This window comes from Athene cunicularia (assembly GCF_003259725.1).
Source record: "Athene cunicularia isolate RWA chromosome 12 unlocalized genomic scaffold, athCun1 chr12_part1, whole genome shotgun sequence".
NCBI lineage: Eukaryota > Metazoa > Chordata > Aves > Strigiformes > Strigidae > Athene > Athene cunicularia.
Window position 1 is genome coordinate 15,906,337 of NW_020799116.1, and position 26,732 is coordinate 15,933,068.

A 26,732-nucleotide genomic window follows, 5' to 3' on the forward strand; every position below is an offset into this window, starting at 1 on the left:
GATGAAACGGCCTGTAACGGAACAGATAAAACATGCAAGGGGCATGTTTAGGCACCAGTTCTATAAAGCTAACATTGATCAAAACTGCACCATTGAATTATTCATGCTCTTGTGCAAGGGGACATCTGTTGCTTCTACTCAGGTTTTTCTATTTTATTATTGTTTCTTTGAAGTAGAGGAAGAAAAGTCATTAATGCTACTGTGTTTGATTCCCTCTAATTCTATTCCAGAGATTTCACTAGAACTTTGCAAAAATAAGTTATTTCTTATTCGGATCCTTTCTCTCTGAAATTTAATTTTTGATGCCCTCCTTGCTTAATTTTTCCTTGTAGGCATGAGAAAGATGAGATGCATCAGTCCAATGGTTAGTTAGCAAACCAGTGACACACAGAGCACTGAACAACATAATTACATAAAAACCCAAGCATGTCTTTAAATAGGCTTTCCCGTAAATGCACAAGATGACTTCAGATTAACATGATAATTCTGTGCAGCTGTGTTTTATGAGGAATAATAGCACCTGCAATGTTTTCAAGATGGCACGAGGCCCTATGAAGCCACGGATGGGTCCTAAATAGCATCTCAAGAGACAATTAATGATATCCCTGTCTCTGACCCAGCATTGAGATCACACACATGTGCCTTCAAATGCTGAAATAATAGAACTGTAGGAGACCTTCAGTGAGAAAAAATGTCATATGGCTAATAACTGTATTTCTGAATTCATCATTTAGAGAGAGATAAGCTTAAAGATTCTTGAAAAGCACCTCACACCAAAACATCAAAACATTTAAAAGTTAAACATTAAAATATTGAACAGTTTACACTTTTAAAGGACTACTTTTAACAAATGCCAAATAGATTTTAAATCAATTTTCTGTGTCCATATTATGCATAGAACAGTAACATGATTTCAGATGTATGTCTTATATTAAGAAATCTGTGTATCATGCAAGACTCGAGAGTCATGACTTTTAGAAAAACAGTTAAATGCTTATAATTACTGGAACTACAAAAAGGTAACTTTCCCTATATCTAAACTCAGCCCACATCCATTTTGAGGTATGGTGCAACCTACATATAGATGCAATTTGAGTTTAGTTTAAGAAGTGCAAGCACAATACCTTTATTTAAATAGTAAGAATCACGATCACCTACACTATTTCTAGACACGTAAAATACACAATACTTCTTTCGAGGCATCTTATAGTGATACCAGGAAATGGAAGAGACATTTGTAATCTTTGCTTTACAGATCTTAGAACGGTGATGTATATTTATGTATATTGCTATATAAACACACTAGATCTGAAATAAAGCATAAACATGAATTCTAAATACTTAGGTCTTCAGAGCTTCTGAATAGTGAAAGCCTACGACTCTAAAAATGTTCATATAAACCATTACATTTGTAGATAATAAACATGTTTTTACTACCTGCTTATTTCATAGTGAAAACAAAAACGAATAAAAAACCTCAAAGTGACACTAACACTTTAACACAAGAATAAACTGAGGTTAGTAGGAACAGAATACCATGCAAGGACTACTGACATAAGAAAATAAGCATGCAAAAAACCCAGCTGAATAAACCTACACTATAGCAGTGAACGTAAGAGACATAGTAGTCAAGTCTTGATTCCCCTGTGTTATTCATCTTCGCAGAGCCCGTCTTCTAATGCTGAAGCCGAGTGCACTGCTCTACAACTACACAAAAGCTCTGTGCTTTCCATCAAACCCAGGCTCCCTTCAAGCTAAGCCTCTCTGTGAACACGACACGAACAAGGGAGCACAATTAAATTGAACTTGAGCAACATATTAACCCCTCAGCTGATGTCTACTAGAAATTTTTAACCTTTTTATTTTACTGTTTACTACAGAGTTGATATTACCTATAAAATTTGCAGAGAAAAATGCATTAATTTAATTTGAAACATGTTCCTAAAATCATGCTCGGCTCAATAAATTTTGTGTATTTGTGATATGAAGGGAAATGTCCTTTTATTTGTATGTATTAACAAAGGGAGTTACATGTAAATAAATGTCAAATATAGATGCAAATGTTACACAGTTTGCAGTATTTTCCCTAGGAAAAATAGCGTAGAATTAATTAATTCACTCTAAGTATTAGATGAAAGTAATTAAACTTGTTCATGCTTCACTTAGCATTTATTTTACTGGCAATCTGACTACTGTTTGACTCAATATAAATTTCCATCAGTACAAAAAGACATCTCCTGAACTACTGCTACAAATACAATTTTGTTCTGATCTTACCAGAAAATATACTTGCTCTAACTGCATAAATATCAGTCAATAGCATTAAAAAGTCACTGAGAGCTCTAAAGATTTTTTTTTTCCTCATGTCCTAGGAGCATGTATAACACCACAAAAATGACAGTAGATAGCTAACATGAACTGGCCACCTATCAGAAAAGGACCACCTCCTTTTCTTCCTTTCACAAGAAGTGAAACCCCTGAGTCTGCAGAAGACAGACTGCTGTAGTTCCAAGGGGTATTGTTATTTCATTTCTAAAGAGGTTTTCGGTGACAATATTCAAGTTTAGACAAACTGCTGTGAGTTGCTTTTTTTGCACATTTTTATCACTGATGTCAGACACATAAATACCATCAGGGCTCAGTAGTTGACACATACAACAAATTATGATGACTTTTGTTTTGTTTTATAGAGCAATATGGTAAAGAAGAATTTCTAAAGCAATAGAAAACATTTTTCACTAGTTCTAATTTCTCAAACATTATCTGAAATTAAATTTGAGAGTGTTAGCATTGTAACTTTAACTAGAAATAATTGAGGATGCAAGGGGTATATATGTAAAAAAGCAGGGTTAAGTAAAACAGTTAATTCAGAAAACCTAAGAACCCTATTAATTATTTCCTCAAGCCATTGTCCCCTAACTTGGAACTGCTTTTCAGTAACTATGTGACTATATATAACAAAACATTCTTTTAAGTCTTTTAAAAGTAAGAAAAAAGTACATGCCTAGCATTCTTCAAAAGTCAAAGGATGGTTGAAGTTTCTTGAAATTTAAGAGAATTTTATTGACAAATATACACTAATAACTGGTTCAAGTGGGATAAGAGGCTTGATATATTAAATTTTGCTGTAGTAATTTGGCTGCAAAGTGCTAGAAAAATATTTTGATGGCAATATAACTGAACACACAGAATGCTTTTATCTAGTGAATTGCAAATGATAGAAAACATTTTTGGGAGAAGGGTAAAATTAAGGTGCCATTGATTTTAGCTATTACATCTACCGCCAAAAGTTCTTGATATAACAAAAATCAGTGTATCTTTTTACTTAACCTTGAAATTAAATTCTTTTAGTGTCGTTCTAAAGATAACATCAGAACAGTATTCTTACACAGGCTCCTTAGGCAGTCTGCCTTCCTGGGGCCACAGATTGAACCTTTAGCTAAATAATGCGGGTTCCAAGGGAAGATTTATTCCACACTTGTTGAAACAGGACTTACTAAGATGACTAGTACAGGCCACCAAAAAAACCTCACTGGACCTTCCTGAGCTCAAGGAATTTTGTCCTGTGTTATGCAATTGTCTTCGACTAACTAAAGATGGTGTAGATCACTCCTTATCTTTTATATTAGATTTTTTCTAAGTGCTTTTCTTGCTGAAAACATTTCTTTTTATGACCTTGAATTCTAGTTCTAATATCATGAAGATTTTGCTTTGCAGTTCTACAAAAATTTTTTATTTTGAATGTCAAAGCTCTTAAATTATTGCACATAATTTTTCTGCCTAAGTTAATATAAGTCATTCAATTGGAAACAACAGCATGAGAAGTAAATATTTTAAGCAGCTTTAGCTAAAAGCAACGCATCCATCTTAATAGCCTAAAATATAATTAAAGAACTAGTTAAAAAAAAAAAAAAAAGGTAGTATAACTCTCTTGGAAGAAGCAGTGCTTTACCCCATTTGACAGTTAAATGGTTTTCCCTTCAGTATCTTCAAAAGTACTAAACAAGACTATCATAAAAAAACCCCACCAAACTCCCAACAAAATACCACTGAGAGCATGAGGAATAAAGGAAGGCAAAGAGGAGTGATCTACGTTAAAAAAAAATAAATGTTACATTCTCAGGAAACAGGGAAAATAGCAAGATCCAAAAATTTCTTGTCACAACAGTTGTCCTGAGAATTAAAACACAGAATGGATTTCTGTCACAAGGAACATACACCTTCCTTCTCAACGTGGATGTTTACTCCCTGAAGCCAGGGAAGGAGTGGCATGTCCAACTACAGGAATCAGCAGGATTATAAAACTGTAACTCACCTCTTGCTTCATGCAACAGTTAAGAATGGATTGTAAAGCTTGATAGCACATTTTCTCCCTTTCTGGGAGGAGAAAGGAGATAAGGAAGGCCAGGCTAGATAATGAAGCAATTGCAAGATTTATCAGATCCATAGGAAGCATGTTCTTAACTAATTAACTAATTCTGCAGGTAATTCCAACTACCCCAAGAGAAAGTTACAGATGTCAGCAGAAGTACAAAAGCATTTATTGCTCATACAGCTTTTGACACAAACTGGAACAGCTGACATTGCTTTTTATCTGCTGGTTTGCTTACGGATTTTGCAACGTGACAACTGGTGTGCAACAGGGTGAGATGTTCATGAGAATATGAAAATACAGTTGGTCTGGTTCTTTACAAACAGACGAATTGGATGGCTGGAAAGCCTTTCCTTATTGCAGCCTGATAGAAGTATTTTCCTCATCTTATTTAAAGCTTATAGCAAACAATTCCTAATATAGGAAGGTTCTGAATGACAGAGCTTGAAAAACTAGACAGGCTTAGCCCAGCTTCTGCTAATCTGATCCATTTTAGCAGTCCAGAAAACAGAAGCGGTTTGCAGTGGTATTGTCATGACTAATAGTTACTGTGAAATCTTAATTAGTTTAGAGAAACTAAAGAAAAGCTACTGCTGAAGTCACATGCCTGCCCCGGTTACAGGAAGTTTCTAACAGAAAGTTAGTTCTCAAAACAATGAAAAGATAAGGTAAAAACATAGCCAAGAATAAAAATAAAGGTCCCATATTTATTGGCACATTTCAGTGCCAGGAACTCAGGTGGAGCTGAGGATATTTCTCCCCTCCAGAGAGGAAAGAAGGCTGACTAATTTAGTACTTTTTTGTTGTTGTTCACAATCTGTTCCATCCATATCTTCATAAGTAGTTAGGTGCTGCAATCCTGTATGTGCAGTTTGTATGATTAGTTTACACAGGGATATGTAAACACACAGCAAACTCATCTGGATGAACCGGGTAATAAAGATATAAATCCACTGTGATTTCTATATGAAGTTCCTTCAGTATTTACAATAGAAGTATGGTGTATACTAACAGTCATCACAACTTCCCTAAGAAATTGGACGTCAGGCAGTGATACTGCATGTTTCTGATTTTCTTAGTATATTGCTTACCAGAGAGATATGCAAACATTAGTTTACTTAGAGTATTTGAGAGAATAAATGGAAAAACAGCTATTAGATCTGCAAGAACTAAAGCAACATCTTCATAGTTACAAGCCTTTCACATATCATTCAACAAAAATTCTGTAGTTGAAGAACAATTTTGATGGTATACCTGTAAATTATGCTGCGAAAAATGGTTGTTAAGAACATAGATTTCTGAAAACATTACAGTTTTATAAGCATTTAAGCTTTGGACAAAGCAAGTCTGGAATAAAGAGGCTGAAAATGAGAGACATCAGATTTTTATACATTGTAAGGCCAAAAGGATCCTCTGTGATCATTTATACTATCTTCCCTATAATGCATCCCACAGGACTGTTCTCGGGGACATTGATCAGAAGAAGTCAATTCCTTGTTGAAATAGTACATCTCTTTTAGAAAGATGCTGAGGTCTGTTTTAAAGCTGTATCCTCATATAATTGATTATTCTAAAAAACATGGCATTCTGAATTTGAATTTGAGTTGCTGTAGCTGTAGTATTGAATTATATTATCTTTTATACTGAATTATATTATTCTTTTATATGCTGTACTGAAAACCCGTAAGACTGGGCTTTTTCCCAACCACAGGTTTCAAGTTACTTTGAAATGGCACTTTCCACTTGTATTTTGTAAATCAAGTTGAGTCACTACCGATTTGTTAGAAAGACAAAAGTAGAAGAAAGGAAAATGAAGAGAAAGAAAGAGACAGAGAGAGAGAACACAAAAACAAGAGAGACAGAGGCAGAGAGAGAAAACCTTCCCATCTATCAGCCTGTCTCATTTTACTACCACAGGAGCACTGTTTTAATCAGCAAAAAAAATAAGTGCCATGCCTCAAATCCCACAAGCCTTTGTACATTCCTAGCAGAGATTCATGGTAATTTTAAAAATTGTTTTGAATTAAAAAATATTTGTCTAAAGACAGAGGAAGAGCTAATTTCTTCCAGTTTCATCTTGCCCTCCGTCTTTGTTATTGAACAGGAAGCACAATCTGACAATAAACAACAAAGCACATTCACATTTGGAAATGCAGCATTTGTTTCTATATTGTTATGTGTGAACGCCAAAAACAGAAGTGGAAAATACTTAATACTGTGGCATAAAAGTACCTTTGAGCTCCTTATGCTCAAATGATTCTGCAGTGAAGACAACTCCTTCCTCATCATTATTAAAAATCCAATTTCTTTCACTTCCCTCTCATTGTTTCCAGTCTTTCTTTTTATCTCTTCTATTCCCCTTAATTTTCTCTTCTCTCATGAGATGCAAATATAGTTCATACTGGCCTGGCAAGCCATGTGCTCACACATCAATAGCAAGAACTGGGATGAATCTTTCTCTGCCTGTTGCATCTCTTATGCTTAATAGTGGCTTGGAACAGAATGTGTGTCAGAGCTGCCAGCAGAGACATTCTCAGGAAATAGGAATGAAACAAATTACCCACTTAAGACAGCAAAGATCATTCTACTAGATCAAAGTACAAACCAGCAGGATTTTTAACACAGTATCCGAGGTTAACTCATTTCTCCCCTTTTAGAAAGGGATTTTCACAAGGTGTTCCTAAATTTTGGCATTAGAATAGAAAGTTATCAGAAACATCAAACATCTTTGTAGTTTGTAGGAATCTACTCATCATTAACTGAAATTCAGAAAGTCCCAATCCAATAAAAATGGTGCAGTGTATGATGTCTGGAATTATTTGAGGACAGCCTTCCATTTGCCCTTTTCCAAAGTTCATGATACAAAGGGTATCACTGGACAGAAGTTTTAAAAATATACTCTTTAGATGACATATACTCTATGGACTGCTTGCTGCAGGCCTGTTGAGAGACAGATGGCCAAATCTGTTGTCCTGCTTTCCATTTGATAGCTTGTTTTAAGAGACAGACAGAGGTATATGACATTAATGTAGTATGCTAATATTACTTCCTATAAGACAAATTGATGAATGTGAAATTCAGACTTTGAAAACATTAAAAAATACTAATAGGAAGGTATTTCACCAGCAATCATAAGTGGAAAAGAAAAAGAACAATGAGAATTAAGAAGAAAAATGTTACCATATAAAAACTTCTTTTCTGTGCGGTAACACATGTTAGGAATTTATCTGAGAACTGGTTTATGGCATTGTAGGAACACAAGAAATTTAACAGTTAAAGCAAAACAAAGAATGAAAATGATAGCTCAGACTTTGTTTATCTGATTTTACATCAGCAACGTTAGATTGTGATGTATCAGCTAGACTTCCTAAGAAATTTTATAACCATTGCTACTGTTTGAATAATCCACAGAGAGTAACTTTTTGTACTTACCTTGTTATAGACAGAATAGCAGGATTATGTTTTACTTTTCTGACGAATAAGGGCCAGAAGTGTCCCAGATAAATAAAATCCTTGCAGCACTGCACAATCATCAATATTCATCTACCTGCTATTTCAAGTAAGCTCACAAAATGGTTAGTTAAAAATGTAAAAACAAAATCACCTGCAGAGCAATCGTGGTATTCTTCGCAGGATATTTCCCCACCAGTCCTTGTTCTTTGCGTTTCTTGAATTTCCTAAAGTAGTCCTGTATCAGGAAGGTGGCATAGAACTTCCCCACGGTTACCTCATCATCTAAATGAACAGACCAGACAGATCTCTCCCAAGTCAGCACATTTATCAATAGCCTGTATACTCACATCTGATTTGGGGGGAAAAAATAGGTACTATGCTTTCAGCTTACAACAATGGAACCTGTAACTAGCTTAAAAGCAATGTTTTAGCAAGCAGTTTAGACTCAGTAAGTTAAATGAACTCATCTTTAATAAAGAAGAAAATACAATACCTTACCAAGTCTCATGTACGTCTTCTAAGTAAGCCCATGTGGGTTTCTAACAAAACCATAACCATGTTTGTATATGCATAGAAGCTGAAAGACTGGCTTTAGTTACTCAGAATAAATGGATTAAAATAAAAGCTACTATGGCTTACATACACTTACGTTCATAAAAGTGACTCTATTAAATAAAACAACTCACAAACCAGTCCTGCTTACAACATTTTTGTTTTCATTGCTGAACAAAATTTGATTAGTCAGTATATCAATATGGCATTGTTCTGACTGCATAAGGACTTTTGACATCTTTGCAGCCTGCTTTGCTATGCACACTATTTTATTGGTGTCATGCCCTCACTCTAATACCCGAGCACCTTCCAGTTATCATCCAATAAGACAGATTCTAGACTCTGAGGAAATCCCACAGAGGTTATAATTTCACATATTTTTTATGAGGCTTTTGTTTAAGTGAAGATGTGGTCCTTAGCCACCTTCTAGACAGGTGATGATAATAGCAAATATGAAACAACATGTTGCGTTCCCACTTTATTGTATTGTATCAGCTCTGCAATGATGACAGAAATGAAAATAACTTCCATCAGTTAATTTAGTAAATTCAAAAGATACACAAACAGTAAACCCTAGCATTTTTACAGAGTCACTGTTGTGAATAAAATCTGAATTTCAAAGTGTTCAAAGACAGGCACTTTAGGAGGATATCAAAATCGCCTGGTTCATAGCATGTTAAGAATGTATGTGTCTGTTCTGAGTCCCACTGAATCATTTAGTTCTGATCTCTTGATGAGTGACGCTTGCCAGAAAACTAGGAATAGTTTTCTATTCAAAAACATTGCTTTTGTTTTCATGTACTTTTTCCCCCTAGAGTTAACTGGCATGAAGTTAGCTATTTCCCTTTCTGCTGTGTTGTCCAATGTCTTGATTTTTTTCAGTATCTTGAGATAATTATTTGCAACACAGTTCTAGCTGGCTACTGCCACACATAAAGGAGGGCTGGTATGTTTTAAGCATTAGGGCTGGTGTGTTTTAAGCATCAAAGTTCTCTCCAGTCTTGGGGTCCACATCCTGATGGGCATTAAGTTCCCGTCATTCCAGTTGCCCTTGCTGAGACAGACAGGTGCTTAACACATCTCAGGATCTGGGTTACTCTGTACAGTTGTGACTTGACTAAACATGGAAAATCTAATGTGCCCAGACACATTTTAACACAACTTTGTTAGAAAGTATGGATTTTTTTTAGTTTTATGTCTTTTTTTTTTTTCTCCATATTTTAACTCTCTAATGAAGTTTTATGATAGACTTGAGTTTGGTTTTTCATTTTGTTTTGTGAGGCTTTTTTAACATATGAACACCTTCTGTTAAGCAAGCTTTTTCTCTGATTGTGAAGCAAATTCTCTAATCGATTGTCATATACTGTAACATCACACATTAACATTTGATTAAAACAGATTTCCTTGTGTCTTCATTTTATCAATAATATGTCCCAATGTATCTCAGTAATGACAGTATTTCTAATACTATTGTTACCTGTAATATGACAACTTTTGTTAATTGAAATTTAATCCACTTTCTTCTTTTTATGTCTTGCTTTCACATCAATGAAAAGGATAGGGAAATCCAATCCATGTACAATACTGTTTAAACTTATTTTTACTTCTGTGACAAAATTTGTCTCAAAATGAATCCTCTACCATTCAAAATAAGCTCCTCTCTTTATAGTCTGAAATGGGCTGTATGCATGTGAGAAAGTATGACAGGCTTTAACTTCAGTAAAAATGCACCAGGGATGTATTCTGCCAGCATTTTGTCTTTAAACGTATCGAAGCAAAAATAATTATAATAATTGCTTTAAAATATCTTGGTTGGGAGACCAGTCTGTTGCAGGAAGTATCTTAGAACATTAAAGAGCCTGCTCTGCCAAATACTGACATCTCTTCAAAGGTCCGAGTCCCCCCAGTTCCCACCACAAAATAGCAGGAACTCCATAGCTCACAAGAAAATGTCACCAGTCTACACGTTTGGACTCAGCAGTAAAAAAGGTTTTTAATTGACTTCACAAATCTAATTTCAAAACTTTTTGTGAACTTTTGCTCCAATGTTCATCTGTAATCTCCCTTGTCAGCTCCTCAGGAGACTAACGGTGGTTTGTATTAGGAAGAGATCTCTTATAAAGCATCTGATCTAAACTTGCCTGCCTTAGTTTAGCTGAATCCACTCATCTGCAACATAGCCTTGGTCAAACTCCCCAGATAAGCCTTTCCCCATCATTTATACTATTTTTGTTTCAAGTATTTGAACAGAACTTTTAAGGAAGTCATATAGCAAATGGCTCCTAGAAAAAACAAGCACATAGAAGTGACAGACTTGATATAACATATACTACTATGGGTTGCACTTAGAGCATGTCTCAAGTCAGGCTATGACATTGCACGACAACTGACTGTACCTGAGACGATAATACCTCAAAAGTCTCAGTATGCAAAACTTAAGGGCCGTTATTGATCACTCTGAACATGCACCAACTTTTAATAAGTATATTAGATGAATGCACTACCAGTTTGCTGAATTGTGCATGCCAAAGTCTGTATGTACAAACAAGATGCATGTGTACTTCACAGGCACAGTCAGTTGTACTGCAGACACGTGCACACGAGAACTGAAGTCTGGCCAAAGGGAGCCATCCTTTGTTTTTTGAGTAACACACATATAGCCAGATATGGACAGGTATAGGGAGGCAGCTAAGCATAACTGACCACAGAATAGACATAGCTATAATTACAGTCAGTGACAGCAAAAGGAATCATTTCAGTAGGAAGTTTATGGAAGAGGGCAAAAAATATTAGGCAGAATTAAATGGGTTTACAGGTGGAGACGGGGGAGTTTAGAGAATACCTGTGAACCTTTAGTGAGTTGTATGCATTTCTCTTACTCTCTAGTCTCCCAAGAAAGTTAATACATTCATACATTCAGGTATTTGACTGACATTCTATGGTTTTGCAAAGCAGTTTAATTTTCTGTACTGAAAATGTGTTGCTCACTATTATCAGTTTAATTAAGTTATGAGTTTAATTAAGTAATGAGTTATATAACCAGTACTAATAATTAACTGATCATTTCTAGTGCGTCTATTTATAATTCAAGAAAAAAAATGCTATAATGATTATTTTCATTCTGCTCTGCAAATAATTGTTCTGTTTCTGTTCTTTAGGCATGGTCATGAGGATCTAGCCTTCAGTAATACCAGCAAAAGTAATACAGGGGAAAAACATTATAAACTAGACCACTCAATACTTTTAAGTGCAAATGATTGTAACATATTTAATTTGGAGGCTTTGTTGATTTATACTGAAGTGAATATTCTGTCCCCTAGCAGATTGATATTATCAGCTGTCACTGGTGTTATTGTCATATACCACTTTCTGTTGAATATTAAGCATCAGCAGAAACTAATCTCTACTGTATACTTAGCTATTTTACACTCCCATGTCATGTCATGCAAAATAGCTGCATTCCTCTTTTCTCTAGGTGGGTTACAATATTTTCAATTTTCAGGTAAGTCATGACAAGGTCCATAGAGAAACAAACCAAAATTAAATAAAAAATTCATATATCTTAAGGACTTCCCAACACATTCTTATTTCTACGGGGTTGTAGAAGCCATACCGTTTCCTATCAATTGAGCAGTGATCCAGATTTTCAGCCTTCTAGCTACACTGAAAAGCTGCATTTGCAGAATAAATATTAGCAATGAATTTTAGTACAGCTGAAAATAAATATACAGCTTATATTCAGCAATGAAATGAAGCTGAAGTTAACAGTGAGTTACTATGTAAGATTAGTTCTAGGAATGTAATCTTTACAGATTCTTTGTCAGATTGATTTAGGCAGGCACAGCTCACTATTCTGAAGCATGCATTTCTAGTTCAATAAAAAAATGTAGGGGAATAAAGTTGGCAAGAGGCAACACTAATTCCATGCCACCACCCTAAAACAGAATTGCTTCAGAATATTCGGAAAGACTCATAGTTGAAAGGAACAGAGGCTGCAGAAAAAGCTCAAGCACATAGTTACAACAATAACAAAGCAATTCATCTATGCCATGCAAGCACTTAGGTGTAAGGCTAAAAAACAACAGAGTAGAACACAAAAAGTTGTTTTAAATGTGCAGTATCAGTTCCCCTTCGGATAGTCGAATTGGCTAGATTTTGGCCTTCATCCCCGCTGTTATCTGGCAGCCACCACACCAATAGCACGTGGCTCCCTCCAGCGACAAAGCTAGTGCTGCTGCTCGGGTCATGCTGAACAGCAGTGCAGCCAGCATGCTCCTCCTCCCCTAGAGACTGAGAGCATCACCTCCAGAAAGGGATCAGCCTCCACCACCATCGGGCCTGGGATCTTGAGTCTGCTTCCAAACCTGAGTCTGATCAGTCTTGAAAGCTGCCGTAACACTACAGAAGTACAATAAACTACAAGAAATACCAGATAATTACAATGGATCTAGGTATTGGATGGCTAGGTAAATATATCCTGGGTGTGGGTGACAGTGCAACAGATCCTGCACCTTTAAAACTTGAAAAAGCAAGTAAAAAACAGTCACCTAAACCTACCCTACAGCATATTAATAAAAATGTATATATTGAAAAAGGCTAAATATATATATATTAGAATATATATATTTAAAAAGAGAGATATAACGAATATCTGACATGTCATTTTACAGCACGTAGGAACAACTAATATACGTGCCCTGCAGTTCTTACAGATGTAATGGAGTCATTAGAATTTAGATATCTCTTTACATGGGCCATATTCAAATCTCAGTCATACTGGCATAAATCTGAACCATTTACATTATCTGTTGACTATGGAACTGCTCTGGTTTAAACTAGTGTAACGGAGATAATTTAGCCTCTTGCTTTATTAATTTAGCATAAAAAAGATTTTTAAGCTGGCAATTACATTTTTTGGGGGTTTCTCCCAGAAGTATTCAACATATACAAGGATATAAGCTATAATGTAGCGTACATTGTCAAGCTTAATTAGTATAAAACATATTATTTTGCTCAATGCATTGAAATCAGAAACTAAGTTTAATTTACTTTGCTGAATGACTTGAAATCAACGTTAGATTTAGGTCCAATAAGGTATTTTTTTCAAGCAAGAAAATAAGCATAACATTTTCCTCTCTTTTTCATCTAGGGAAGTTGTACTTATCAATCCTACATGTATTATATGGTGTAATAGGATATAGTTTTCTCTATATTTTTTTGTTCTTGTTTGTTGTCCCTTTAATGAAATCATAATTGCAAAATTTAGTAATTTTATTCCTTTGGTTCCTAATAATCAAGAAAGACCAAAATGCACAGAGAATAGCATATTACAAAGTTTATCAGACTGACCGCCAGCTGGAGGGACAACTTGGTCAAGTAATTTCATGCTTGTTTTCTTCCATATTTTCTTTATAACTGCTCTAAGTTCTTCATTTGCTTGCTCTAGATTACCTGTGACAATGAAATAGAAAAATGGAAGATGGCAATTATGTCTCACCCAGCTGCAATAAATGATCCTTTGGATATTAATTAGCTGTACACAAATAAAGGCAGGGATAAGGGTGCTTTGCAGCAAGCCTAAACTTCAAGAAGTAGCAAATAACTATACTAAAACAACTAAAGAGAATAAAGGGTGTAAGACAGTGTGAGCTCCTGGGGCTTTCATATCAGTCTCTGGAGTACTGCAGAGGTCAACCATAATTTACAGATCTTGGCTCTACTCTTGTCAATGCTTAATAACTTCTACCTAAACTGTGCAGAAAGTGGTGACTTGCTTTTCGCAAGTCACTTCTTTCTTGGTCCAAAGTTGAGCCTTTATTTGTTTAATCATGGTAATTACTCAGTTGTACAGGCTTGAAAGTTCAGGAAACTGACTACTGAGCAGTTTTTCATCTTTTGCAATGCTCACCTAAGCCACATCAATGCCTGAGGGAGCTTAATCTAATCAGTTTGTTATTGGCAGTGGAACTCATATTCTGCTGAGAATGGCAGAAGACATGGAACAGAAAGTAGAAAAAGATGGTAAAATAATGAAAAAATATATGAAATAGAAAAAATATATGAAAATAGAAAGTAAAATTCCTTGAAACATACTACTATTTTAAAAAGCTTTTCCCTCTCTGATCCAGAAATCCATTCAAACCAGTCAGAACTGGCCTCAATCAAACTGGGGCTGTTGAAAGCAAAAGCTGCAGTTGCACCAGTGTGGGATCCAAGACACCACATTAGAGTGCTGAGGAAGGAACATCTTGGTTGGATAGAAAGGGGAACTCATTCACTCCTTGCACTACAACTCCTGTTATGCCACTGCTACATGTTTTTATCTGACCAGATTTCTTGGGCTCTGGCCTCATTACCCCTTTCTTTTCATTTTCTAGCAAATCATTCCTAGCAACAGTGAACTCATGATCCAAAAGAAAACCAAATCCAGTGAGACTAAAGCAGACTTGCTCATGTCCAACAAAATGAATAAATTAAATTGTAACTTTTCCTCATTGTACCTTCTGAGAAGTGCAGCAAAGGCTTTTACAGCTAAGAACCTTACCTTCTGTTTTTATTTTTAGAGCAGTCCTAACCAAAGCAAACAAAGTAGCATTGAACATGACGGTTCCATCACTGTTTAGTGGCATATTCATGGCTACTAACCTCTGTAAATGAGAAAAGGAAAACAAATTTTGATGTGGCTTTGCTTCAAAGAAACCTCCTGAAACGCTCTTTTCTGAAAAGCTGATGTAATAAAAGAATAATATCCACTGTGAGGCATAAAAATCACTTCTTAAAAGTTGAGTCTTCCATCCCAGCTGCATATAACCACCCAATATCACTTCTTTCTGTTATTAATCACATGCAGGATTATACAAAAGCTAAAACTGTCCAGTAGTTTTCATGAGCTACTTATTGAGTTAATTTGCAAACACTGAAGCCCAGTCCTTGGCTACAACTAAGTGACACTATGCAAGTATTAAGGACAAACGCAGTTATCTGAGAGCATGTGCTCCACTTGCAGTCACGTTCCAGGTTTCCCATGGCTACCTCCTGCTCCATGAAGAACCACAGCGCCAGTCTGTCTTGTATAAGCTGATTCATTTCTCAGGTAACCGTTCAGTGATGCCATGCAACTCTTATGCTGTTAACACTGCATTAGTGTGAAAGCAGCTCGCCTCTCTGAATTAGTCTATCTTTGCATTAGAGTATTCATCTTTCAGAGAGCGTATTGTGATTCTGTCTGTCAGAACACAATCTGTCAAAATCTTTTCCTGATGTCTGAATTGGATTTTCTTCTATTCTAGTTTAAAAGCATTTCTCAATCAGATAATTTATCTTAACATATAGATACAGGTTTGTTTTAAGTATGCCTTGTGGCATTCCATTTGAACCCAGTGTTTTATAAGTCAACTTCTTTATAAAAGATATAATAGAAATCAAAATGACAGTGCTGTTGTAACAATCTTTTAATTAAAAGACTTGATCTTATTTTTACTGAAGTTGCTAAAAACACAACATTCATAGTTCTGAAGTGCACAAATAACATAATTATTCGTCTCCTTTTTGTTGCTTTTCAACTTTTATATTAAAATCCAGTTAATCCTCATGTAAATTATATATTGTGCCCGACAAATTCTACATCATTGTAAACTCCCTTTAATTTTCAGTCTTCTCACTCACTGCTACATTTTGTATTGCACAGTTATTCACTTCAGCTTCGGTTTTCATCTTGCAGTTCCCACCCTTCAATCTCATTTCTATGCTTCATGTGCAGCAAACTTCTCATAAATGCGATTGTAAAAGTACTGTATCAAAACAATTGTCAATCAAAGTAAACTACCAGTCTCTTCTCCCTGGGACTGAGAGAAATCAGAAATGTCAGTGGTTTGAAGTAGTCTTGTTTGTCACACTGGGTCACCAGAAATGCTGGGGTGAGGTAGTTCATATACGTGACTATAACTAGATATATATTTACAGAATGACCCCCTTCATTTTGATGTTCTGTGAAGAATTTTACATGGGTGGTAACTACTCAAATGAGCACACTGTAAGAAATTACACTAATTTTGCTGGTTTAAGTTAAGTCTGCAGAAAAAGGAGACAACTTGAGAGTGAAAGAGACCTTGTGAACAGAGAGGAATACTGTGCATATGTGACACATACAGGACAGAACTGAATGAATGAATGAAGTGTGAGAGAAACCTGAGAAGTAAATGGGGTAAAACCTACCTTACAGGCCACTCGGTGAGGGCATAATTTGCCAAAACCAAGTGGTGGCTGAATACGTCTTAGTAATGTAACCACATCAAGATGCTTTATCCTTCCCCTAGAACCAACACACATCTGTTACCAAATATACATCCTTTCCCAAAAAATATACTATGCTCTGCTTTATTGTTTTTACCAGATAAATCTTATCAGAGAAATCATCTAACTTACTTTGCTTCAGGGTCATATTCTGACCATATCCTTTTGAACTCATCCAAATGATGGGGACCCAGAATAGACCAGTCACGTGTCAAATAATCAAAATTATCCATAATGACAGCCACAAATAAGTTTATAATCTAAAAAAGTAATTAAGAACAATCTGCCTTAATTATTTCAAAATTTTAAGAAAAATATTCAATAGATAATTTTATAAAGTAGCAGGTTAAGAATTCAAACAAAATCTCATAAATTATGTTTGGCAAATATAAGGTATCACAGAAAGTACTTGCTAACCATTTAACTGACTAACTGGAACTCTACAATGACATGACAAGCGTGTGATTCTATCTTAGAGTGTTCAGTCTTTGACGTAGGCTGTAATGTGGTTTTGTTTCTCTTCCTTGATTTGCCAGATCCCACTACATCAAATTAAAGAATGGATCCAATATATGTATTTGACACAGTATAGACCTCAGGAAACAGCTTTTGTATTAACAGGATTCTATGTCATGACACTAAGAGTTCTGTGTATGTTTTGTTAACACAGAAGATGATACAGAACAGCAGAATGTGTGTGTTTACATTAGTTCACAGAATTCTGTTTGACCACTCTCCTTTTGCAAGAACAGTGCTGTGAATAGAACAAATCAATCAGTTTAGACTAGACACCTGCAATGAGGAAAGACATTTTCAAATATTATTTTAGAACAAATAATTTATTATGCCATGGATAAAGAAGAAAGGTTATTGCCACAGTTTGAGAACACAAATTTAAATTCTGCTAAATTTAAGTCCTGATTAATAACTGATTAAGAGACTGTTAACTTAGATCTCAAACGTGCAGCCAATCACTCCTGCATACATGTAGTCAGAAGACTCTTGCACATGAGAATTTAGAATCATAGAATCACAGAATGGTTTGGGTTGGAAGGGACCTTAAAGCCCATCCAGTCCCACCGCCCTGCCCTGGGCAGGGACACCTTCCACCAGCCCAGGTTGCCCAAAGCCCCGTCCAACCTGTCCCTGAACCCTTCCAGGGAGGGGGCAGCCACAGCTGCTCTGGGCAACTTCTTCCAATGTTTCACCACCCCCATTGTAAAAATCAGTAGAAGATACAGGATTTAGAACTGTGTATAGAAAAACCTTGCAAAGATATTTTAGATACGGGATTTTCAATTGTTCTCTGAACCCACTACTCTTAGTTCAGAATAAAGTCTCAAAATGCCAAAGCTTGTTTCTGTTAATAAGCACAAGCTAGACTTACCAAAAACGCACAAAGCATGTAAAAACTGATAAAATAAATGATGGCAAAATTGCTTCCACATGTGTATTCTTCCCCTGGATTATAATCAGATTCTGGATCACAGCGTTTTCCAGGCAAACATGCCAGCATGATTTCCTGCCAGGCTTCTCCAGTTGCACACCTTTATATGGTCACAAAGATAAATCAGGCATTATTTGATCAAAATGGATTACAGATGTATTAGTTTATTAAGAACCAACAAAATGCTTGAAGCTGTACAAGCAGAAGTGTGAAAACATTGCGAACTTTTCAGATCATGAGCTAATTAAGAAAATACAGATCATGTTTCAGGAATGACAAGCATAGATCTGATGTTGCAGACACATTTTATAAGGTAGACTAATAAACCATAAAGGCTTGCACATAAAAATTTGAACCACAAACTGTAATTTACAAGTTAAATACTTATTGCAGTGGAGCTGCTGTGTATGAAAGCAGTGTTGTGTATGAAAACCTGTCCTAGAAGTTTAAAGTATATATTTATAAAAGATTAATTGCCTTTTCTTCAGCATGATTGAGGAAACGCTTGTCTCTATCTGCTGTTGCGTTTTTTTGTATAGTTGAGCAATACCTGTGCACAGACCTATGATTTCCAATATTTAGAAGGCAACTACATGTTTATGAAATTTTGAGCTGTGTTCATTATCTAGTTTCAAAGGCAAAAGTCTTTACAAGCCTAAAGTGACTCAGGTCTCATTGGGTCTCAGTTAAAGAATGACCTAACAGTTTTGCCAACCAGAGTAGTAACAGTGCCCAGGAGCCAAGTGGAGTTCCAGAATCACGGGCAAGAGAGCTCTCAAGGCTGTCACCTTTAGGGACATCCCTATTCCATGTCATTCCCTCTCCTCGCTCCAGGACACTTTCAGGCATTCCTGGCAAATGCTTACCCCTTCTTAAGATCTCTAATAATGGAGATTCCATAATCCCCTTACACGAAGATTTAACTACCTTTGCCATCAGAAAGTTTTGCCTACTGCTTATCCAACAATTCCCTTCTCTAAGTTACACCTTCTACTTCTTGTCAACTCTTCAGCAAATGTAAAGAACAGTTTATCTTTGCACAGTGCTTTTTTTTTTTTTTTCCCCTCAAAGTGTCATACTAGCTGTGCTTCAAAAGATTACAGCAAGGGCACAGTCTTTTTCACCTTCCCCAACACCTACACAGTGATATCGGGGCTGGCTATGTTTGAGCTCTACCTGAAGAGAAATGAGATGTTTCACAATAGCTGTAATGAGTTTAGGTCTGTATCAACGGATTAGAACTCTGCTGTGCTAATGGACATTCAGCATACAGCTACAGACAGAATGTGCTTGTTACATTAAATCGTTTCTCACTCACAAACACATTTTGAATAAATCCATGGTACAAGAGCTACAGACATTTTTCACAGATCACTGAAATGGGATGCATTAAGTAAGTGTTAAGGTTTACTCACCTGAAGAGAAGAAGAACAGCTTGGGGAAAAGTCTGAAAATTGTTGTTTCTATTTATCTGATTGTTGTCCCTCATGGCCACTTTTCCAAATACCTACAATAGAACAGGATTTTGGCTTTCACCCTAGTGACCTGTATTGTCAGAAGCTGTAGCCCTTGCAATCTAAACTTGCTTCAGTGTGTATGAAAAACACTTCCACAAATACACATTCTTTACCCTCTTTAGATTTTTCCTGATAATAATTTAATTTATAATAATAATAATAATAATAATAATAATAATAATAATAATAATACATATTCCTGTATTTCAGGTGAGAAAATACTATTTGTTTTGAACTAGCACCTAGAGTGCTTATTGATATTAAAGCCCTACTGTGCTAAATATTGAACATACTTGTATTAAGAAATAATCGCTGTCCTGAAAACCTTAAATCTAAACAGAGAAAAAGAGATGCAAAGTCAGAAACCAAAGCACAGAGAATCTGAGCATTCTGTCTCAGCCAGAGATGGAAATGAGTTCTGTTCCTCAAATTAAATTGCAATTCCTTGGCCACAAGACCATTCTTTTTCTCTAACATCATTTATATCTTCTGAAGGTTGTTAATTTAGAGAGATTAACACCACTGTGCTCTGTATACATGTGTCTAGACTGCAAGTCACTTTTGGATAAATGATGAAGAGAAAGAATTCAGAAGCAAACCACTCTCTATAACATGTTTCTTCTACTCATCCCATTTAATTAGGACCTCCCTTTGTGTTGATCTGAAGAACCTTACAACCCTAAGAACAAAAGAAGACATCCATAAAGTTTTATGGAATGCAGAGCTATATTAAGGCCTTATGACAAGAAAAAAAAAAAAAAAAAAAAAAAGAAAAGAAAAAAGAGAACTGTACCCTAATTCAGGATACCTAACAGGAACTTCTGCCAAAGTGTTGATGGTCACCCAGCCATGTTCCTCAGGCACCTCCTTTGGCAAGCACCAGATCTCACGTGGGGCACGGAGACTACCATGGAACTCAAACTGCACGCCCAATCACAGCTCTGTGCTCAGTGCCCTTATCTGCTGCTTTCCTGCAGCCCCCTCTCAAACAGGTAGGAATGGCTCAGTAGTATGAATTTCAGGAAGTCTCCCAACAGGTTTCTCCTTTCTAGCTGTCTCCAGTTATTAAGACTGGAGAACCTATTCTGCGCTCACAGCGCTGCTGGTGGTGTGAGAAGTGGCACCTTCATCCCAGCAACACATTTTTACATTTTAAGTTACCAAAATCCTTTCTGTTCTCATACATCTTGTACATACATCCTACTCTTGATTAACCACAGGCTCAGCTGTGTCTAAATCCTTAGCTAGATTCTTTTCCTAGTTCTATTCTTTTCATATTTGAAAGACTTAAAAAAAAAAAAAAAGAGCTGAGTTCTAATGCCTGATTCCCAAAATAAGTCTGTAATAAAAAGAAGTCATCCATTCTTTCATACATTCATGAAGAGGAATAAACTCCACAGTACATGGAAAACGAGTGGCTCCTTTCAGCAAAGATACTATAAGCTTGCACCAAGCTCTTGCATCTTTTTGGATTTTCTGACTATCAAAATTATAGCCAAAAAAAGATTTTTATGTTTCACAATATTTATATGCTTATATATAGCACCACTATCAAAAGAATATTTCAGTAAACACCTTAGGAAACAAGTCTCAAAGTAGCCAACACTGTACTTATGTTTAATGCTAAAAAAATTCTAAAATTACCTGCATTCCAATGACAGCATAGATGAAGAACAGCATAGCTATCAGAAGGGCAACATAAGGCAGAGCCTAGAAACGGGACAGGTGCGGTGTCTTTTAGTAATTTCACATCATAATTTTGATTCCATTTACAAAAATAATTTCTATGTACAACACAGGCTTTTCCAAGGATTTTCTTCGTATGCAAATGCTGAAAATGTTATTACCTGTCACTCTTAATATTTTGCTGCACAAAATGAACCCAAGCTTCATCATTTTTTAAATTATTTCTGCCAGCAATCCAGGGGGAAAAATCACCTTCAGCAGTTTTTAATTTTATTTTCATTACTGATTCTGACAACACAAAGATACTTCCTTCTATAGTTATAGACTTCCATTAACTTCACATTCATGAGAGTTTTCAGGAGCAACGATTCAAATTTCTATTTATTACACATGAAATTAGTTTATATAATAAAATAGATTAAATTCCTCTTCTGTAGTCATCTAATAAATGTGTGTAAGTATGAGATCTGTGTATGTCAAAGTTATCCCTTTGAGATATACCGAATAATTTTTATGAAGTACAGTAGAAATCTCATGGTAACAGCTAATACTAAATGACAAAGAATGACCCTTGGACTCACTGAAGTAACTGGTGAAGTTTATTTTGGCATTAGTATGTAATTATATTTAAATATGTCATTATTGATAACAAGAATTTCAAAATTAATATTTTTTGCACGCTAGAGGGTATTGCTTCATAAAATTTGATGTATAAATGGTTGTAATTATAAAGCAAATTTAAATAAATTTTGCTAACCTGAAATGACTTAATAAATGTCCACAGTAATGTTCTGATTCCTTCTCCTCTGCTAAGCAGCTTCACCAACCTCATCACCCGGAAGAGACGGAAAAAAGTGATGGAGATTCTAGCGCTGTCTTCAGAGTTCTGAAGAGCATCATGGAGAAGTCAAACTAAATACAAACTCAAACATGCAACACTTGCAGAAAAACAACATCAAATGCAAAGGTGGAAGAGGTAAGATTTGAAAATGTATCTTGAAGACCTTTTCACCTTGATAAGCATGATATGAAAGGAGGAAATCACATGCTAAAAACACAGGACCTGTAGAAATGCTTCACACATCACATGCATTTCCAAGTTTTCAGTTTGTTAATAAGGATCATATTGGGTTTGTTTGTAGTAGACTTCAATACTACATTGACAATGGATGCAAACCACTGCATAACACCTTTGCAGTAAGACAGTTATGAAAAATACAGAAAAAACTGGTGGAAAATAGACATGGTAAAAATAATAAACTCAAGTAGAGGTAAAACCACTGGGGTCAGTTTACTAATCTTACCCCAGACTCATCAGTTGTGACTGTTTCAGTTGGCTTTGGCTTTAAGAAATTAAGAACATTAAATATTAAAATCAAATAAAAGATCAACAAAATTAGCTTAACCATAAACAGAAGGAAGGACATTTTTAATTTCTAAATGTAAATGAACAAAACATTATATCCTTATTAAAATTAACAAAACATTAATATCCTTATTAAAACCTTCCCTTTAGCATTTCATGTTTGCTGACTCATACGAAAACTTTGGCTGTCTCATACTAAAATCTGCTAGTATAAAACATGGTTAAAAGACTCAATAGGAAGTAGATACAAAATAAAATATCTGCTCCTATGTAAACTAAACAAAATTAGCCATTGACTTCCACAGGTTATACGAAATTATAGCAGTAAGCCTAAGTAAAACTCAAGAACAAAGCTTTGGGATCAATCTAGCCATTCAATGTCTCTTTTCTGCTGTGCTCTTTTTGAAGATTAATTACCCCATCACCGAAATCTGACCATATTCAAGTAATTGTGTTTATATCACATCAGGAGCTCCCTTAAAGCAAAGCAATTCACTTGAGTTAATTCAGTGATGAGCATAGGGTTTTGTAGTGTTTAACAAGGACAGATTTTCACTCTGCCAAAGGGATAGACAAACATTTTTAGCACAATGACACGAAGGCTAACCCTCCCACAGAGGTGCAAATGAGAAGGAAAGACTTGTACTCTCTCACCATCCACAAAGTGCTCATACACATGATCTGATATAACAGGATTAGGCATGGAGAAAGGGCTTCAGGATGTGATTGACCCTTTTGGAACATATCTGTGCAACCCTCAGGGAGGAGAGAGGCACACTCCAACTTCTTGTTCACAGAGCCAAACTGTCCTGTGAAGAAGAAACTCACTTCTCTCTTTATAATGTTTCTATCTCTCTGGCTTTAGAGAAACTGTTTTGATATCCTAAATGGTCAGACACTTAGCAAAGCAGCTAGCAAAGCTTAAAGACCACCTGTCTATTCTTGCTTGTGCACTGACAGATTCACAGCAGATTCTTCCCAAATTGAATGGAAGCGTCTTTAAAAACATTTATAGCACTAAAACAAATGGGATTCTCGATGTTAAATCTTACTCTCTTGCCTAAGATAATCTTCTTTTAAAGGGGCACCTTTCAATAAATACTGTCACATACAGCGACAATAACCATGATGCCTCCTCAGTGCTGCTTCCAACACATTGCGGATGCAGCAGACATACTCTCAATGCCATGCTGCACTGAGTAAAATCTCAAGCACTGCTGTTACCTAAGATAAAACTTGAGAGAGAAGCTGATTCTGCTGAAAATACTGGCAGTATATTATACAAACATACTGTGGTAAAAAAAAAACAAGAATGAATAGTACTTTGTTAAAGTCAGATCATTAGTGGTATTTATTAAAATACTAATTGTTTTATCTATTACTTTTTTCAAAACATATAACATAAAAATATCACAAGGGAAAACTGAAGTAAAAATAACTGTTTGTTCAACTACGTGCAATCTACATATGTATACAAGTACTACCCTGCCAGGATATCAGTATTTTCTGAAACAGAGTTTTAAAACTGTTTAAGAGATTATTACTAAAAGGATGCATTAATATTAACTGAAACCCAGATCTCCTCATTAGACTTCAGTAAGCACAGTATTTGTACAATCATCTGTAACATCTAAGCTTTATAAACACATATAAAATACATAAAAGATATGCTGCAAATAAAAACCAGTTGCTGTATTACAAATTCCCTGCATATTTCAACGATTTGAAGTAAAATCATCAAAATATAGATTAAGGAGAAATTCATAATCACAAACATCATAAATGTCAAAATATCACAAAACCCGGAAACAATCTTGCAAAGCTGTCTACCAAGAACAATCACAAACCTGTACTAGTGTACACAAACCAACACTGTTATTGACTTTGTGGTCCAGAAAAAAAACCTCTTTATCTGAAACTTTTAAAGTAAAAGGGTTTCATTATTCCTTCTTCAGATGAAGCCTGAAATTTCATATTAATCTCTGCTGACTGACTCATGCTGAGCTTGATACTGTCTTAATCAATGAGCAAATGTCTTAATTAACATTATATCTTTTGTATTATCAAAAAATTAAGTATTTGACAGATAAAAACCAGATTATAGTATAATCACAAATTGACACCAAATAAATGAAGAAATGCAGGGGTTTGCATTTGGGAGTTTTTCCTGCTGGTTTTTATTTGAGAAGGATTGGCCCCCAAATAAGTAGGAACAGAATTAGGATAGAAATATGTAATGGGATAAAAGCAAAAAAAGGGTATTTTAGTCGTACAGATTTTTTTTTTAATTACTTTCCAAAAAGAAAAAAATAACAAGGAATATTAATTATAATTTGATTATGAAAAAACCCTCACAAAAGGAAAAGTTAGTGGAAAAAAACCTTTTCTACAATTAATAATTGCTTAATTCTCATTTTTGAAAATATAGCCAGATTATCAGATTACCAAAACTATGCAAACAGTTCTACTGTAGGTGCTCAGGAATGATGAGTACAAAATTCCTCAACTGTTTTGGTTTTGTTTTTTTTTTTTGGTCTGAATGGCACTAAATGTGTTTGGGTATGCACAGGACTATGTCACACACATTCCTCTCATAAATCACTCCTTCTTAGCTTCTTTGGACTAAGCAGTCCTAATTGCCTGTTCCTGATGGCTGATCCGCTAGTAGGAAGTGTTAGGATGTCATATGTAAGAAATTATAAATTATGGACACTGAAAAGAGAAGGCCAGGAATGAAAAAGGAAAACACACTGTTCACAAAAAATAAATCTACAAATCCATCTCTATAAATTATTATTTATATGAAGGTGGAGATAGATACTAGAAACAAACAATGAAAACAAACTCCTGATACTAGAGTCTTCTTTTTCTGCTGGAGCTGAAAATATTCAACTTCTGCTCATCACTGGCCAAGTGTTCCATGTAGTGACATTTTAAAGTGAGTGTATCTAATTTTTTACCCTCTCTGGCATTTCCATCTGATAATACAGCAGCTTGGTTTATATTATTAACACTAATTTTAATGAGGATAATATAGTGATACACCACAAAAAAAAAAAAATTAGTCATATTTATACAGGAAATGCTCATCTAGGAGTCATTTAGTTAATGTTTATGTGTGTCCATCCATCATGAAGTAATAATACTAAGATCTGGGAAACTAAAATTAAGATAACACAATTTTCAGTAACGACAACAGAGAGAGTGACGATAACAGGATGTCTGCTTCCTACAGATAAGGAAAAAACATATACTACCCAAACACATCACCTTATTTGCAACTTCAGTAATATTACTTGACACATACACACACAAGTAGGTGGCACATTATGTATACGTAGGGAAAGTATTAGAACAGACTTGAGACTGAGGGAGTGGACAGCTTGAACAGAGACAGGGTCCCTTTGGATGACAGCTGCTGACAAGAATGCAAGTAAAAATATTTCCTCCAGTCAGGCAATCTACCTATAACCTCCTCTTTCCCCTCACCTTCCACCAATCATTCCAATACTACTCGTATTCCAAATGCTTTGGGACTGGTTGGTTATTATCATGATTTTATTTGTTCCCTGTGGGACTATGATTTGTGAGATGACAGATGTGCTTCTGGGATCCCTGCTAGAAGTCTGCTCCCACTGTTTGGCTAACAGATGCACTGCAGTGCGGTAAATGAGGACAGAGACTGTCTTAATTATTCTACCTTTTCTGTCTGCCATGTGCCAGCTACACTGAGAGCCTAGTTCAGCAAAGCATTTCATAACTATGTCATTTTAAGCCAATTCTTAAATACTTCAAGTAGGCAGTAACATACAATTTCTCTTTTTTTCTTAAAGTTCAACACAGCAGCTTTCTTCCCCAAACAATCCCAACCCTCAAAAAATACTAACCAATGGTCAGCCTAAATTTATGGCTCACTGATTAAAATGTTTGCAACCTGCTACCAATTTTAGTCAAGTATTTGTTGTTGCTTATGAAAAACATAGCACATTTCTTAAACAGTAAGTCCTCATTGCACTCTTCATATTGCAACAAAAATTTATAATAAAC

General features: G+C 35.5%; 1 protein-coding gene across 16 annotated transcripts in view; it reads right to left on the reverse strand.

The window, feature by feature from the left end:
• The window catches only part of CACNA1D (calcium voltage-gated channel subunit alpha1 D), a 232,573-nt gene that overhangs the window by 17,434 nt on the left and 188,407 nt on the right, over window positions 1-26,732 (reverse strand). For 8 of the 16 annotated variants that reach the window (XM_026857485.1, XM_026857471.1, XM_026857474.1 and 5 more), the window contains 10 exons: window positions 22,624-22,662; window positions 22,077-22,205; window positions 21,278-21,343; window positions 19,532-19,623; window positions 18,057-18,216; window positions 16,802-16,929; window positions 16,592-16,688; window positions 14,922-15,024; window positions 13,727-13,828; window positions 7,977-8,107 (listed from right to left, as the gene is read on the reverse strand). In XM_026857485.1, the coding sequence (XP_026713286.1) occupies window positions 7,977-8,107; window positions 13,727-13,828; window positions 14,922-15,024; window positions 16,592-16,688; window positions 16,802-16,929; window positions 18,057-18,216; window positions 19,532-19,623; window positions 21,278-21,343; window positions 22,077-22,205; window positions 22,624-22,662 (1,047 nt within the window). The remainder of the gene's footprint in view (window positions 1-7,976; window positions 8,108-13,726; window positions 13,829-14,921; window positions 15,025-16,591; window positions 16,689-16,801; window positions 16,930-18,056; window positions 18,217-19,531; window positions 19,624-21,277; window positions 21,344-22,076; window positions 22,206-22,623; window positions 22,663-26,732) is intronic. The other 8 variants (XM_026857486.1, XM_026857483.1, XM_026857484.1 and 5 more) reach the window with 1 other exon arrangement.